The sequence below is a fragment of the Falco naumanni genome, chromosome 2, assembly GCF_017639655.2.
Source record: "Falco naumanni isolate bFalNau1 chromosome 2, bFalNau1.pat, whole genome shotgun sequence".
NCBI classification, from domain to species: domain Eukaryota; kingdom Metazoa; phylum Chordata; class Aves; order Falconiformes; family Falconidae; genus Falco; species Falco naumanni.
In genome coordinates, this window is record NC_054055.1 from 21,385,643 (window position 1) to 21,401,168 (window position 15,526).

The 15,526-nt window shown below is 41.5% G+C and overlaps 1 protein-coding gene across 10 annotated transcripts in view; it reads right to left on the reverse strand.

Annotated features, from left to right (window-relative positions):
* Nucleotides 1–212: 212 nt before the first annotated feature.
* ELMOD1 (ELMO domain containing 1) overlaps nt 213–15,526 on the reverse strand; it is a 65,210-nt gene continuing 49,896 nt past the window's right edge. For 9 of the 10 annotated variants that reach the window (XM_040583571.1, XM_040583576.1, XM_040583574.1 and 6 more), the window contains 6 exons: nt 13,142–13,275; nt 11,269–11,337; nt 10,962–10,985; nt 8,783–8,833; nt 7,149–7,282; nt 213–1,606 (listed from right to left, as the gene is read on the reverse strand). In XM_040583571.1, the coding sequence (XP_040439505.1) occupies nt 1,434–1,606; nt 7,149–7,282; nt 8,783–8,833; nt 10,962–10,985; nt 11,269–11,337; nt 13,142–13,275 (585 nt within the window). In that variant the 3' untranslated portion in view covers nt 213–1,433. The remainder of the gene's footprint in view (nt 1,607–7,148; nt 7,283–8,782; nt 8,834–10,961; nt 10,986–11,268; nt 11,338–13,141; nt 13,276–15,526) is intronic. The other variant, XM_040583579.1, reaches the window with a different exon arrangement.

Genomic DNA, 15,526 nt, shown 5'->3' on the forward strand with positions numbered 1-15,526 from the left:
CTCACATTGCTTTATTTTTTAACTTATAAAGCGATAGTCCAAACTGCAACTAGAAAAGATATAAAGAACCTGACCCAAGGAAGTTCAGATCACTCCTCAGACTAGGGAAGTACCACAAAACTGTTACATCCCCTTTTACCTGACCCATTAGAGTAAAATAGCTTTCATCTGTATTCCTGCATATCTCAAAAATAAAACCCACAGTGCTTCAATTTAGAATGACATATAATTTATTCATATAATTCACAAGTAGTTGGACACTACTCAATTTAATCTCCATATGCAAGTGATTTACACAAACATATAATACTAAAATTGATTGCTTAGAAGGTAAAAAATACCATGGGTATGAAATGCCATGGTAGATGCTGTTCAATATACTACACAATCTCAGTGTCAGACACTTATACTCATTTATGGGTTTAGAAAAAAGCCAGTCTGCCATTTTAAATTTTTTTTTATAAGTAGTCTGGGAAACTCACATGGTTCTGCTTTAAACCTTCTAATTAATTATTCCTCCCAGTTCTTAGGAGCTGAATTGACAACCAAAGCAACATTTTCAGTAGTTCAAAAAAATATACAGAATTTTTCCCCCCTGAATTCACTAAGCAGAATGTGACCAAATCATGTTGCCTTCCAACATGCAACACAAAATAGTAAACCCTGTATATTCAAAGGAATGTGCAGGAATTTAGACCATGCTCCAGCACGGTGGTGGTGGTGACAACAGTCTCATGATACAATTTTTGGCCGCTGCCAGGATGCAGTAGTTGTGACTGTGTTTGTAGTTCACTGTGAATGTATTAGCATCACCAGACCATTTGGTATTCATGCAGCTGTGGAGTCTGATTGTAATTCTGCATAAACTCTTCTCACTGAAACTTGTATCTCATAAGCCTCATTAATTCTGCATTAAGCATATAATGGCTGCATGGAGAAAATTGGACTTTAATGTGTTCGCCTGCATCAGATTAAATTACACACATTATCTTCTAGATGAGGTCCAAACATGTATTTCACTTGAAATGCCAGTAGTTATCTTAAAACATACCAAGAAGTTAAAAAGCTTTCACAATACAAGATCCAGCTACTTTTTCCACATATACAAAAACACAGCTAGAGAAATACAATTCAACTGTCAATGCTGAATTATGAGGAAAGTAAAAAAAAAAAAAAATAGAAAAACCTCCGATAGCTGGACATCGATTCAGAATGTAACACTGCAATAATGAGGCAATATGAGCACCCATTTAAAATGACAAATCCCCAACAAGAGAAGCAGAAGGGGACCTAGTACGTGTGACAAAAATAGATGAATACCGCACCAGAAACATGCATACAATCATCATGGTCATTCAGTATGCTAGCAATGGTCTAAACAGTGATCTAACACAAGAGCGAGACAGTGTTTCCAAATAAAATCCAGTGAGTAACTACATATTGATTAAACTTTCTGATGCAGCAAAATGAGGGCACAGAGCCATCTCTGGGTTCTGGAGCTGTTTCAAGATTCGCTTGTGAAATTTCTCTCTGACACGATTGAACTCCATGATATCCAGTGGATCCTCTTCAATCCAGAATTTGTGGAATTCATGCATTAGGTAGCCTACAAAATAATAAAAAAGGAGAAGTAGAAGAGATAAATACAGCAGATAATGACCACATACAAAAATTAGAGAGAAAACTGCAATTAACAATTATGATTTCCACAAAGAATCCTGGTCACTGAGGTCTGACACCTTACAACACTATACAGGGACAAGACTCAACCCATTTTGGCATCCTCCAAATCTGACTGTTATACATCGGCAGAATTTCTCACAATAAATACAAGGAGTCACCAGTCTTGGCATATAGGTACATATACTAAAACATTAAACTAATGCGTATAAAAGCAGGGGAAGATGCTGCTGACACTGCTCCACCAGCCTTTTAGTTATATTCAAGTTCTGCCTCACAGGTATTTCCTCATGGGAACATTGCTTACTCTCCATTTAAAAAAAAAAAAAAAAGAAGGTATTCGTTGGTAAAGTTATCACCATGTCTGCCTTTATTAACACTTCCTCCTCATGCACAATTTTACCTTACATGTGAGTGACCTTGCTGGAAACGTTGTTTAATAGTTATGCCTATGATCCTGAAAAGATGAATGATATGGTGATATACAGAACCACTAGCTTTGGTAAGACATCCCTGTTATAGGAAGAAACTTGATTCCAAAGTGATTTTAATATACAGGCTCTGATTCAGTCCTCTACCCTCTCAGTTCTGTGCTGTCCTTGGACTCAAAGACTTTGACGGGGAAAACATTACATTCAGAACTAAGACTTCAGTGAACTGAACCCAATTGCTTAATCCCAACTTCCACAGCAGATGAAGCACTGAAGCAGTATAATTTTTCATCCCAACAGAGCAAAATGTGCAAGTACCCCCAAAAGTGAGGGCATTTATTGTAGAAAAGGCTTGATTGCTTTTACACATTTATTTCTATTGTATAACAATTACAACACACATATCTAACTTAAATTTCAAGGTATATTTGCATAGTCTTATTTTTCCTCCATCATCAATTTGATAGATGTCACTTAAGAGGTACTTTAAGTACCTCTTCAAATCTCTTCCATACATTCCAACAGCCACAGGCTGTTTCAATTCAAGAGATTTTACTTTCAAAGAAAAGCACAATAAAACCCCTTTACAAAATAATGTATCACTATATAAAATACGAAACATTTTAGATCTTCACCACCAAAAATCTAGATTTCCAAGATGTATCTTCGGTACTTCAGGAATGACTGTGTTGAGCATGCCATTGAGCAATACAGTTTCACTCACTGCTCGTACAATAAGAGAAGGCAACAGAGCCTAAGAGCAGTGAGCCAGCTGCAGTTCTCAGCTTCATGTATGTCCTCATGGCCTGAGAGGGCAGAAGGGTGTAGATGAGGTGACGTGGTGGATCAGTATTTAGGAGGTCCACGTAGTACAACCATTGTGTTCCTCTACCAGTTGGCTAGGCAACATAATTTTGACTTTCCAGTTCAGTCTGGCAGCCTGTAGGCATTTAATGTCGCCTAATGATGTCTGGGTTTGAAGGAAATTTGAAGCAAACCTAGGATGTCTGCAGTAGGGAGAGGAGAGAAACTGGAAGAGCATAAGAGCAGGGATTTGTCAGACTCAAATAATCTCTGGATGAATCATCCTTGTTCCAGGAAAGTTTGTATGTTAATATTTTCTCCACAATAAAGTCCATTTGATTACCAAGTTTTTCCCAGGATAACCTCAATTTTTTCCTAGGATGGCAGGCAGGGTGCGTAGGAACATCCACCACCTTCACTGGCCCATTAATACACCAGAGAGCCAGGCAAGTTTTATCCCATTTCATGAAACTCATACATGCATAGGCTGTAGAGGGAAGAGCTGTCAAAATCAGCTGTCTCTCCAGTCATTACGAAGGACTGGCCATACTGGTACACAGACACACAGGTCCTAGGGCACAGTTCAGGCTCAGCCAGCAGAAGAGTCCCTCCTGCAGCCAAGACTTTGGCAGTAGCAACTAGACACAGCCAAGGTACTAAAACATGTCTCTTACTCCCACAAATTTAGTGGTGGGGGATACGAGATATGTCAAGAAACCAGAACCAAGAGGAAGATACAGAATCACAGAATTGTTTAAGCTGGAAAAGACACTTAAGATCTTTGAGTTCAATTGTTAACCCAGCACTGCCAATTTCACCACTAAAGCATGTCCTTAAACACCACCTCTACACATCTTTTAAATATCTCCAGGGATGGTGACTCAACCACTTCCCTGGACCACCTGTTCAAATCCTTTCGTTGAAGAGATTCTTTCCTAATATCCAACCTAAACCTCCCCTGGCACAACTGGAGGCCATCTCCTCTTGTCCTATCACTTTTTACTTGGGAAAAGAGACCAACCCCACCTTGCTAACACTTCCCCTCAGGTAGTTGTAGACAGCGATAAGGTCTCCCCTCAGCCTCCTGTTCTCCAGGCTGAGCAACCCCAGTTTCCTTATAAGACCTGTGCTCCAGACCCTTCACCAGCTCCGTTGCCCTTCTTTAGCTCCAGCACCTCCGTGTCCTTCTTGTGGCAAGGAGCCCAAAGCTGACCCCAGTATTCGAGGTGCGGCCTCACCAGTGCCCAGTACAGGGGCGGTCACTGCCCTGGCCCTGCTGGCCACACTGTTTCTGACACCAGCCAGGACGCTGCTGGCCCCTTGGCCACCTGGGCACACGGGGGGCTCATGCCCAGCCGGCTGTCAGCCAGCACCCCCAGGCCCTTTCCCACCGGGCAGTTCCCAGCCCCCTGCCCCAGCCTGTAGCGCTGCCTGGGGCTGGTGTGACCCACGGGCAGGGCCCGGCACTGAGCCTGGTTGAACCTCACACCGCTGGCCTCGGCCCATCATCCATCCAGCCTGTCCATATTCTTCTGCAGAGCCTTTCTACCCTCAAGGAGATCAACACTCCCGCCCAGCTTGGGGTCCTCTGCAAACTCAGGGAGGGTGCACTCAATCCCGTTGTCCAGGTCATGGATAAGGATATTAAACAGAACTGGCCCCGGTACTGAGCCCTGGGGAACACCACGTGTGACCAGCCGCCAGCTGCATTGAACCCCGTTCACCACCGCTCTCCGGGCCTGGCCGTCCAACCAGCTGGTTACCCAGAACAGACTGCTCCCACCCAAGCCACAGGCAGCCAGGTTCTCCAGGAGACTGCTTGGGGAAACTGCGTCAAAGGCTTTACTAAGGTCCAGGCAGACAACATCCACGGCCCTTCCCTCATCCGCAAAGCCCGTTACCTTGCCATAGGAGATCAGGTTAGTCAAGCAGGACCTGCCTTTCATAACCCCCTGCTGGCTGGGCCCGATCCCCCGGTGGTCCTGTACGTGCTGCGTAAAGGCACTTGAGATGACCTGCTCCACACCCTTCCTCTGCACCGAGGTCAGGCTGGCAGCCTCCAGCTCCCCAGATCCTCCTTCCGGCCTTTCTTGCAGGTGGATGTCACATGTGCTGACTTCCAGTCACCTGGTTGGCCAGGACTAATGATAACTGATGGGAAGTGGCGGGTCAGCACTTCTGCCAGCTCTGCCGGTGCCCTTGGGTGGATCCCATCTGGCCCCATAGACTTGTGTGTACCAAAGTGTTGTACCGGGTGCCTGACCCTTTCCCCTTGGATTCTGGGGGCTTCATTCTGCTCCCCGCCCCTGTCCTTCAGCTCAGGGGGCTGGGTACCCTGCACACAACTGGTCTTGCTATTAAAGACTGAGACAAAAGCGGCATCGAGTACCTCAGCCTCTTCCTCGCCCTTTGTCACTGTGGTTTCCCCCACATGCAATAGAAGACAGAGATTCTCCTTAGCCCTTCTCAAGTATTTACAGAAACATTTTCTGTTGTCCATTACGGCAGTAGCCAGATTAAGTTCTCACTGGCCTTGGCCCTTCCCATTTTCTCCCTGCATAACCTCACAGCTTCCTTGCAGTCCTCCTGAGTTGCCTGCCCCTCCTTCCCAGGGTCATCAACTCTCCTTTTTCCCTCCTGAGTTCCAGCCAAAGCTCTCTGTTCAGCCCGGCTGGTCTTCTACCCCACGGGCTTGTCTTCCAGCATATGGGGACAGCCAGCTCCGGCGCCTTTAAGATTTCTTTCCTGAAGAAGGACTGGCCTTCCTGGACCCCTTTGCCCTTCAGGGGTGCCTCCCAAGGGACTCTGCCAACCAGGCTCCTAATCAGACCAACGTCTGCCCTCTGGAAGTCCAAGGTGGCAGCTCTGCTGATCCCCCTCCTTACTTCTCCGAGAATGAAAAATCCTGTCATTTTGTGATCGCTATGCCCAAGACAGGCTCCGGTCATCACATTCCCCGCCAGTGCTCCTCTGTTCACAAACAACAGATCCAGCGAGGTGCCTTCCCTAGTTGGCTGGCTCACCAGCTGTGCCCGGAGGTTACAGTTCCACACACTCCAGGAACCTCCTAGACTGTTTTTCTCTCTACTGTACTGTATTTCCAGGTAAGGTGAAGTTTCCTGCAGAACAAAGGCTAGGAACTAGGAGATATGGGAGCCAAACCAATCATACTATATACATCAATTCATAAGGCCATAGGCATGTCAGGTACATGGTGAAAAGACAATAACCTTTCCTGTCAAAAGATGACCTGAAGACGTGTAAGTGCAGTTTTAGGTAGGTACTTACCTGTCTTTTCTTATTTTTCAAGCCAAGCACCACCAATGACAAAAGATTAGCAGCTGAACTGCCCAGAGTTCATACCACCAGCCTACCTAGGGAAGCAACCCAGAAACAACTGCAAAAGTGTGAGCTCTGCTACAGTATGGTATCTGCCCACATAAGATTTTGGGTGAATGAGTCTTATTAATAGCATCCTTATTCTGAAAATTCAGTACTGTTTTAATGGAAGAGATGCACAAGACACTAATATTTGCTATTTATCCAGTTAAGCAATAAGAAAATATTATAGCTGCAAACAAAAATCTGTTATTCAAGTAGCCAAATTTAAAAAAAGAACAACCACACCAAACAAAACCCCCAAAAGAACAAAACCTCTGCAGTTGTCGTGTGGAAGAAAGCATGTCTTGACATCTTATTATCAGTTTCTTGCCTATACATTGAAAAATATTAGAAGTTTTGCTCTCAGTGTGCAAGGATACACAGCTAGCCTGTGCTGTAGAAGGGGTACTTAATACAGGGGAAAGGACTAAGAAAGCATTATTTTGAGGAGGGGGCAACTCTACTGAAGGGTGGAGGCTAACACTTGAATGTAGTTACAAATACCTTAAGAGTACATTTAGTTTATTATTTAAAACCACTCTATGAAGACAGGAAGGTCATTTGTTCAGGCACTTGGTGGGGGTTTTTTTGTTTGCTTTTTTGTTTGTGGGTTTTTTTTGGGTGGTGGCAGTGGTGTTTGGTTGTTTTGTTTCACCCCTTCATTTAGTAGTGGCATCCATCACAACTAAGAACTGAATCCAATTATCATAAATACGTGAGAACAAGACTAGCATGACAGTCTGTGCTGTGTCAGCAGATTATTATTATTTTGTAAAAAGCATGGGTAGTAAAAAAAGTGTTAGCAGGAATACAAATTACCTATTTCCTACCCCCTGCCCCCCTGCCACTTACAGAATGTCTGCTGAAAGTGAGTTAGTGTTGGTGCTTCTGGAGCAACATTGTAGAAATGGGTCTTCAGAGCTCCACTCACAAGCAGGTTGTATGCCAGGTCTGTTATGTTAATGCCCACAATAGCAAAGGAATAGCTGTAAGAAAAAGAAGCAGCAACATATAAGAAAGAAGTGAACTACAAAATACACTGTTGACACTGACATTGCAGTTTTTGCCTGCTACTAAGGTGTATTAATTCTCTCCTTTGTAGGTTTCCAAGGTGGAGGGTGTGAAAAACAAGAAAAACATCCTGCCAGCTTTGTATGCTCTAATGGCAGTGTTTCCCTTGTGAAACATATGGTTGCAGTGAAAACAGGAGTTTTATCACTATGCCAGGATTGGATTTTCATTGGAGCAGCACAGATTAATTCCTGTGGAATAAGAACAAGCCCAGGCATCCCTGTACTCCTACACTTGCCTCTGACACAGGGCAAGCACTCCACACGGTGGCTGTGTCTGCAGGGCGACCTATCATTTGCTATTTTAATCCATCTGCCCCACTGGAATTCATTACCTACAGTTAGGAGCATCAGGTTTCAACGAGTCCTATACAGGCATTCATACAGCTAAAAAGCCTGTGAAAAAGATCCAGCTGAGTCACCTCCAATTTCTTCCTAACAGAGAACTAGACACTCAGGCCAGAAAACAGGCAAAAACCTAAATCAGAGCACACTGGAAACAGAAATAAGAAAACGAGACTCATGAAGCAAACTCCTGCTAAGAGATATCAACAAGAAACGTATATTAAGGCAAATCAGAACTCAGAAATCTGAAGTTATTTCTTATTTTGTGAGCCTGTTGCATAAAGAACTTGACATTTCTGGCAGTGACTATTTCCCAAGAAAACATATAATATCCCACACTGACATTTAGAGATAGAAGCAAACTTGTTTAGTTATTCAGCAATTTTTTTCCCCCTCCTCTAGACACAGCTGTCTAGTTCTATAGATTGTCCTGGATATTTTTTCAACTATATCTATCACGCAAACCCAAATACTTTCATTTTCTTTAATCTTTCATATATTATAGGAGGAAAAAATAATAAAAGGTCCAGAAGTTAACTGCATCATGAGGCCCACTGGCAAGTTTCACAGAAAAGTGAAAGCTGGGCATTAAAATGTTGTATTACAGATTTTCTGATACACTGAGAAGGAACATGCAGTTCTATACTCATGAATACTGCAACTGTACCAAACCTACTAAAGAATAAAAAACCCCTCACTACTATTTCTTCCCTATTATACCTTCCTGAAAGCAGATCAGAACCTGGCTGTGACAGTAAAAAGTAAGACTCTATCACATTATGAGTTAAGAAGATTAAACAGTTATTCATCACTGCACTATTCATAGCATAGAGAGAAAGCTTCTCCTTGCTACGACTTTTTTGGGTTACTTTTCTCTAATACATACTTCAAACTGTTTTTTCCAGTAATCTTTGATCAAAATCAAGGTGTGGTTAAGACAACACATGTTAGTACATACACTGAAATCTCCTTTAAAAAGTAACCAGGAAATATCTTTCCCCCCCCTCAAATATACAGCATCATTGTTAACTGCTGTGGTTTTGGCAACTTCAAGAAGATTTTTCAACTTACCCAATTGCCTTATCAAACTTTTTCTTCTCCCATTCAGCTTTGCTGTATTGGCTGAGTAGGGAAAAAAACCCAAATTAAATCCAGATATTGCCATGCATTACTAAGTGACAAATATTTTCTTTCCATTTCTTTGATATTATGATATTGACTGAACATGGTATTTTAACTGAATTGAGACTGCTAATCAGATTTAACTCTGCTTCTGACTGAATGCATTTTAGTATAAAAAGACTTGAAATTGTTAACTGGCTTTACAATATTGCTGATAAACTTGTCCCATCATCACAAAGTATGTGCCTACAACAATGCTCTCAGTAGAAGCCAGTTATTTTCTATATTGATCGCAAAGATGATCCACTTAAATTAAGTCTGAGCTATTAAAAAAATTGAAAATACTACATTTCTTTTCACTAACCAAAGATAGGTTCAGTTTGTCTTTTCAAAGATATACATGACACTCATCACTGGAGGCATGATTCACCTGAGGCATCAAAAATTAACAGTGCTCCCTTGATAGAAAATTTTTATGTCCAGCCAAATTAGAAACCATTCAACAGCCAAAAAGTAAGGAACAGTGTTTCCTGTTTGGCACAATAATGCAGAATGTTTCAAGGACACAGAAGGTCCCTCCCTTAAAATAAAATTAGTTGGGAACAGATTGATTTCAGACTAAATTTCTGCTGTTCAACATTTTTATTTAAAAGAGTTGCTGCAACCAGTCAGCCGACATCCCACTAAACAGATTTTAACATGCTCAAATGGAGCAAGTTTAGCAGAAACCACTCCCTGCATTTACCATCATCTAAAAGCAGGCACAGAACTGACCCTAACCAGTGGGCTACAACTTAAACATTCCTGTGGGAGTTTTGCCTTGGTAAGGCAGATCAGAGTTTGCAAGCTCTAGATCCCAAATTATAGTTACGCGTGAAAGCGCTCTTCTTGGACTATACTGAAACTACAATAGGTATATATTACACTAAAAACAATCCCCTGAGCTTCATGTAAGTATTGTATTTAAAAACAGTTGCCATTAAGTATTTAAAGTGCCAATAGGTTCATACCCATCCTGAGCTGAGTGTTATCAGGTGGCATACGTGAGGACAAAGCTTAGCATACAGGAATACATCAGTCTTCACTCATTCTCTAAAATCTTAACCATCTTTGAAGGCTGTGGCATAATATCAGTTACAAAACCCCAAGCAAACGTTGAATAATAAAGGTGGCACATGTACACATGTAGGATGTGTAGAAGTTCAACAAAACAGAAATTACATTGATCATGAGCACATCAGAAACCAGCATGGCTGCTAAGCAACCATACCAGGAGGAACACCATGGACACCACAAGCAACATCTACCTTCTACTGAACGCTCTTTCAAGAGATAGAAATTGCATGTGCTCACACTCCAAGACAGTCTGGTAATCAAACATGTTAATGAAGAACACTAACATGTTCCAAGTGCTTTTTGCCACAGAATTACCATTGTAAACTGAACCACAAAATACTGAGGAGATCAAAAGCTTCACAGGATTCAGATATGCACCTGCTATATAGATATCCAACATTACTGGCAGAAAAAATGTGTCTTTTAAGGCAACTGATCACTATGTAACTGGCTAAGAGTTATTTCCTCCCCACTCCCACAACAATTATGGAATAAATCTTCTACCCACAGATCATTCACAACACAAAATTCCTGCTTCTTGAAGGTACCTGATCTCTCAACAGTTAGGACAATGGACTAGCCAGATTAGACCCATCATTAGTCAAGGCATACAGAGTATGTGACTAGAAATAAAGGGGCTCTTCAGCTGTGCTAAGTCCTTGGCCTCAACTACTTTTGATTATCAAATTAGTCACAGCTGTTGTGATCATAGTGGCACTGCTTAGAGTTTTTTCCTACATGTAAAAGTCACACAAATTTTGTTCGTTAAGCCTGGTACTAAATAGGTCTAAAACACAGTGCTTTAGCTACGTCAAGCAAGCTTGTATACAAGCGTCCTCACAGGCAGCCAGTGCTGCACCATCAGCTACGTTTGAGTTAACTTTAGAGAAAGGAATGTGGATCTCTGTGTTGCAACAGAGACTTTTCAGTTTAACACGCCAAATTGCGGTATGGTTTGAACTTTATTTACATGTATGGTATCATAAAACTAAGAAAAAAGAAAAAAAAATACCTTAGTTCCTTCTTAGTGACTTCCCTTCATTATGAAAAGACAAAAGAATTAAAAGAAAGGTAAATAAAAACACAAAATCACTTGAAATTAGAAGACTAAGTGAAAACATTTAACACTTTATTTCTAAGATTTGATATACAAGTTTGCTTCTTGAACTTGATCAGTTTTCTGGATCAGTACTTGAAAACAGAGATCACGTGGCAATACCCAAACATAACCCAACTAGAAGATAAAAACCCCAGCCCCCTTCCCCAAACACCATCCAGCACACTGCACTCAAGTTATTTTTTCTTGTTGCCAGCATTACCTGTATTTAGGCTGAAGAGAATCACAGAGAACTTCCTGAGCTACCTCAGTGTCCCATTCTGCAAAATACCTGTAGATATATATGGTTAGAATAAATTGTTAAAGAAACAATTTTAAAAAAATCATTTTAAGTCATACCAAGCTGTCTACGCACACCCTTTTAAATAGTCACAACCTGCATTATGCAGTATGAGTAGCATTAAACCAGTTAAATTCATTGAGCTACCACTCTGACCCCAAGATGAAAGTTAGAAGCAGCCTCAAATTGCAAGTGCAATCCTGTAAGTGCTTAGTGAATGTGCATTACTGAAGTTCCCTTTCTACCCACCCTACAGAAAATCAGTTGCTTATTACCAGAACATGTTTGCTGCTTATGAGAAAGAGAAAGCTCTTTCTCATCTTGCTCATGAGCTCAAGTGAAAGCAGTTGAGGCTTCTTGACCTGGCAGATTTATTAAGCAAGATAAGAGTCATCACAGGAGACTGAGAATGAAATACATGATAGGGATTCATCTCCAATAGAAGTTCAAAGCCAGAGTCAAGAGTTCAGACCTTCAGCTGAGCTTTACTAGAGAACAACATACGGACAGTGGATGATTTATGTCCTTAAGTCTGTAAAAGCAGAAAAGTATTCTTTTTCCCCCTCAATGGGAGATGTTATTTTACCAAATGGTTCTAAGTTATGTAATTACCAGCAGTAGATACAAGGGCTGGAGGAAGTAACAAACATTGACAGATTCCCAAATTACCAACCACAGATACCAACACCTGGTGTGCATCAGGCTGAAAAGTGACATAAACTCAGTGCTTCATTTTGAATGTCAACAGAAACTGAAGTAGTAGTCCAACTACAGAAACCTGCCATCAGTGGCTGATTTTCAAGTGTCTTTCTGTCCCGGTTTCAGCTGGGACAGAGTTAATTTCATTCCCAGTAACTGGTACAGTGCTGTGTTTTGGACTTAGTATGAGAATAGCGTTGGTAAGACACTGATGCTTTGGTTGCTGCTAGGCAGCACTCACTGAATCCAGGACTTTTCAGTTCCCCGTGCTCTGCCGCGGAGCAGGTGCACAAGAAGCCGGGAGGGAGCACAGTCAGGGCAGCTGACCTGAACTAGCCAAAGGGATATTCCATACCATAGAACGTCATGCTCAGTATATAAACTGGGTGGAGTTGGCCGGGAGGGGCTGATTGCTGCTTGGGGACTGGCTGGGTATTAGTCAGTGGGTGGTGAGCACTTGTACTGTGCATCCCTTGGTTTTCTTGGGTACTATTCCTCTTTTCCTCTCTCATGGCAATTACTATTATAATATTTTATTTTAATTATTAAACTGTTCTTACCTCTACCCACAGGTTTCACCTTTTTCTGATTCTCCTCCCTCACTGGGGGTGTGTGTGTGCGTGTGTGTACGAATGAGCAGCTGTGTGGTACTTGTTTGCCAGCTGGGGTCAAACCACAACATTTGCTTAAGAATTCAGCATGAAATTCCCAAACAAGAAAACTGAGCAGCAACATAATCCTCCCACCTACCCAATTCCAGGACATTTTGTTTAATGAGATCTAGATATTGGTGAAAATATACTTTACAGTTTCTTTCTTGTGGTAAGAGTGCCAATTTAACCGTGTCACAGAGAAACTAAAAAAAAAAAAAAAAAAAAAAGGTGCAGTATTTTCGAGTTGAATTAGGAATACTGAAAGAAAAGAGACCCCTTCAAGAAGAGAAAGCCTCCAAAAACTGGGCTAGCAAACAATTTTTTTCTATGAAGACCCTAACATTTTTTAAGTTATTCCCACAGACTTGCTAAAAATCTGCAAGTAATGCTGCTTTTCACGACTTCAGACACACATAAACCCATCCACAGAGGAACATACTTACACCAAGTTATATAATCCCAGGAGACCCATCCCTCTAAAGTCTGTTTTAGGATCATCACCTTGGAAACCAATTTCACACCACTGCTTTGAAATCCGAGCTTTCAGTGGGGAATTGGGCTTCAAGCATTTCCACAACTAGGAAGATTACAGGTAAAAACATAATTAAACATCCACATGTTAGTACATCTTTTTCTTCTTTTTAAACCAAGCTAAGATGTTACATCACTGCACTGCTATGCCAGCAACCCAAACAAAATCAAATTAAATTCTTGGGGGTGAGAGGGTGGGGGGAATCCCAGACCACTCTGAAGTATTGCAGATGTTTCAGCCATACAAGGCTCTTCCAACCTTATCAGCAGCTGCTGGAACATCTCACACAAGGACTTGTTTTGTTCATGCTTTGTGCATCAAACTAGCCTCTGCCTCCATAAGCAGAGACAGGAATGGACTGGAATTTGGTTGCAAATCACTGACAGAAGCAGGCAATCTTCCCTCAGTCCCTGAGGCTCTGCAGCAATCTTTTCTCCAGCATCTTTTGCAAGTCTCTGGAAAGGTTATAAATCGAGATTGCTGACTTGGCTACCACAGTGCTGAAAAGCAAATCTGAGCATGTAAAAAAAAAAAAAAAAATCCATACAAGAATAGTATGTGCCACCTTCATATTTAACTAAGGGGTAAATCATTCATTGATCTTGCATTAAAAAAGAAAAAGGAAAAAAAAAAAAAAAAGGACAAAGCGATTTAACAAGCCAGATGCTCAGCTGGAATAAATCCACTTAGTTGCACTGGTCCAGCAACTTTAGCACCTAAATATCATGTTGCTAGGCACCTAGAAGCAGCCTAAATTGACACATCTGACAAATCAATACCTTTCTGTACACCTCATGTGCCATATCACAAACTCATCCTTTCCAAAGTGTGTTAAGAAATCAGGTGTTCTCTGTAAAACATGAGTTGGTGAGTCTCAAGAAATGCACTTCGACAAAACCTACCCAAGGGAAAGAGCTGTATGCCTATTTTCCAAATAAAGCCCCCATAAATTTTATTAATTTTAGCAATTCTAACTGCATTTAAAATGAAGTGCCTTAGGAAGGCTAAAATTTTAATGATTCTCTTTGTAATGACTGCATAAAGCATCGTTGTTTAAATCCTATTTGCATCTTGTTCATCCATCAATAGTAAATACAGTATTATTCATTAGTTGAAACACATTAAATTAATCTTTCTCTCATTCATAAAGTGCCCTCCTGATAAACATGAATAAATGATAGACACTAGGAACATGAATTACCCATTGCAGGAATCACTTAGCAGAATGCCTAGAAGGAATGAAAACCAGCTGACCTATTCTTCCCCAGCCTGGGTTGAAAACCAAATGAAACCTTTGGACATATTTCTATTTGACATGAGAATTCACAAAAGCAAAATGCCTGCTGTAAAGAAGTGCTAATACGCAGGTTACACTGGAGGCAGATGGTGAACTGATACTTTCTTCAACATTATGAATTTTACAGCATAAGCTGCACTGTTTAATCTTCCCTCTTGAGAAATGCCCAGTTTCCATTCTGCTTTTATTCTCACACAGTTATGTTTTTAAAGCACTCACATGACCACACATAATTTCTGACATGACTCTCAGGAGCATCTAAGAACCAGGACCTGGCCCTCAGGCTGAGTGGCCAGGAAGGAGACCACAGCCAGCTCCTTGCTTCTCACCTGTGATCCCATCCTCAGGCCCAACTTTTGTTCTCTGGGCAGGCCAGATGCCCAGTGTATTTAGGAATGTTTTCCTGGAGCCAAAGGCGATCATTAAACCTGCAGCCAGGTATCTGGTATTTTCAGGAACCAATATTGTATCCTGGAACCTTGGAGGTCCCACCTCCAAGATACAGGCTTACTGAGTAAATCTGTGTGTCCTTTTAGTTAAAGCCCACTCCACGCCCGGAGGAGTCCATCTGCTCCATCCTACCTGGTGACTAAAGCAGTCCTTCAGGGATAGCTCTGGATTTTGACTCCTTCTCAGCAAGACCCCCACCTCTCAGCAAGGAGCCAACTTTAAAGACAGCTTTCCAGACACCTACAGGAACTCTTTGATTATTTGAAGCATTTTTCAGATATAGTCATTTGCATCCATAAGTGCTTATGTATGATGCCTACTGGGATTTTTTTTAAGTACCCAAAAGCCCAAGGAACTAAGGTAAATTTCTAGAATCTCCCACTGTAACTTGTGCAAAGAACTACACTGCAAGCCAGAACGTGGAAGACAGCGTCATCATCATGTGCTGTAAAAATCCCAGCCAAGGTCAGATGGGGACAAAAGATAAGAAGTGTTTGAGTTTTCAATACTTTTTTGAAAATAATTTAGAAAACCAAAAAAGGTGTTATG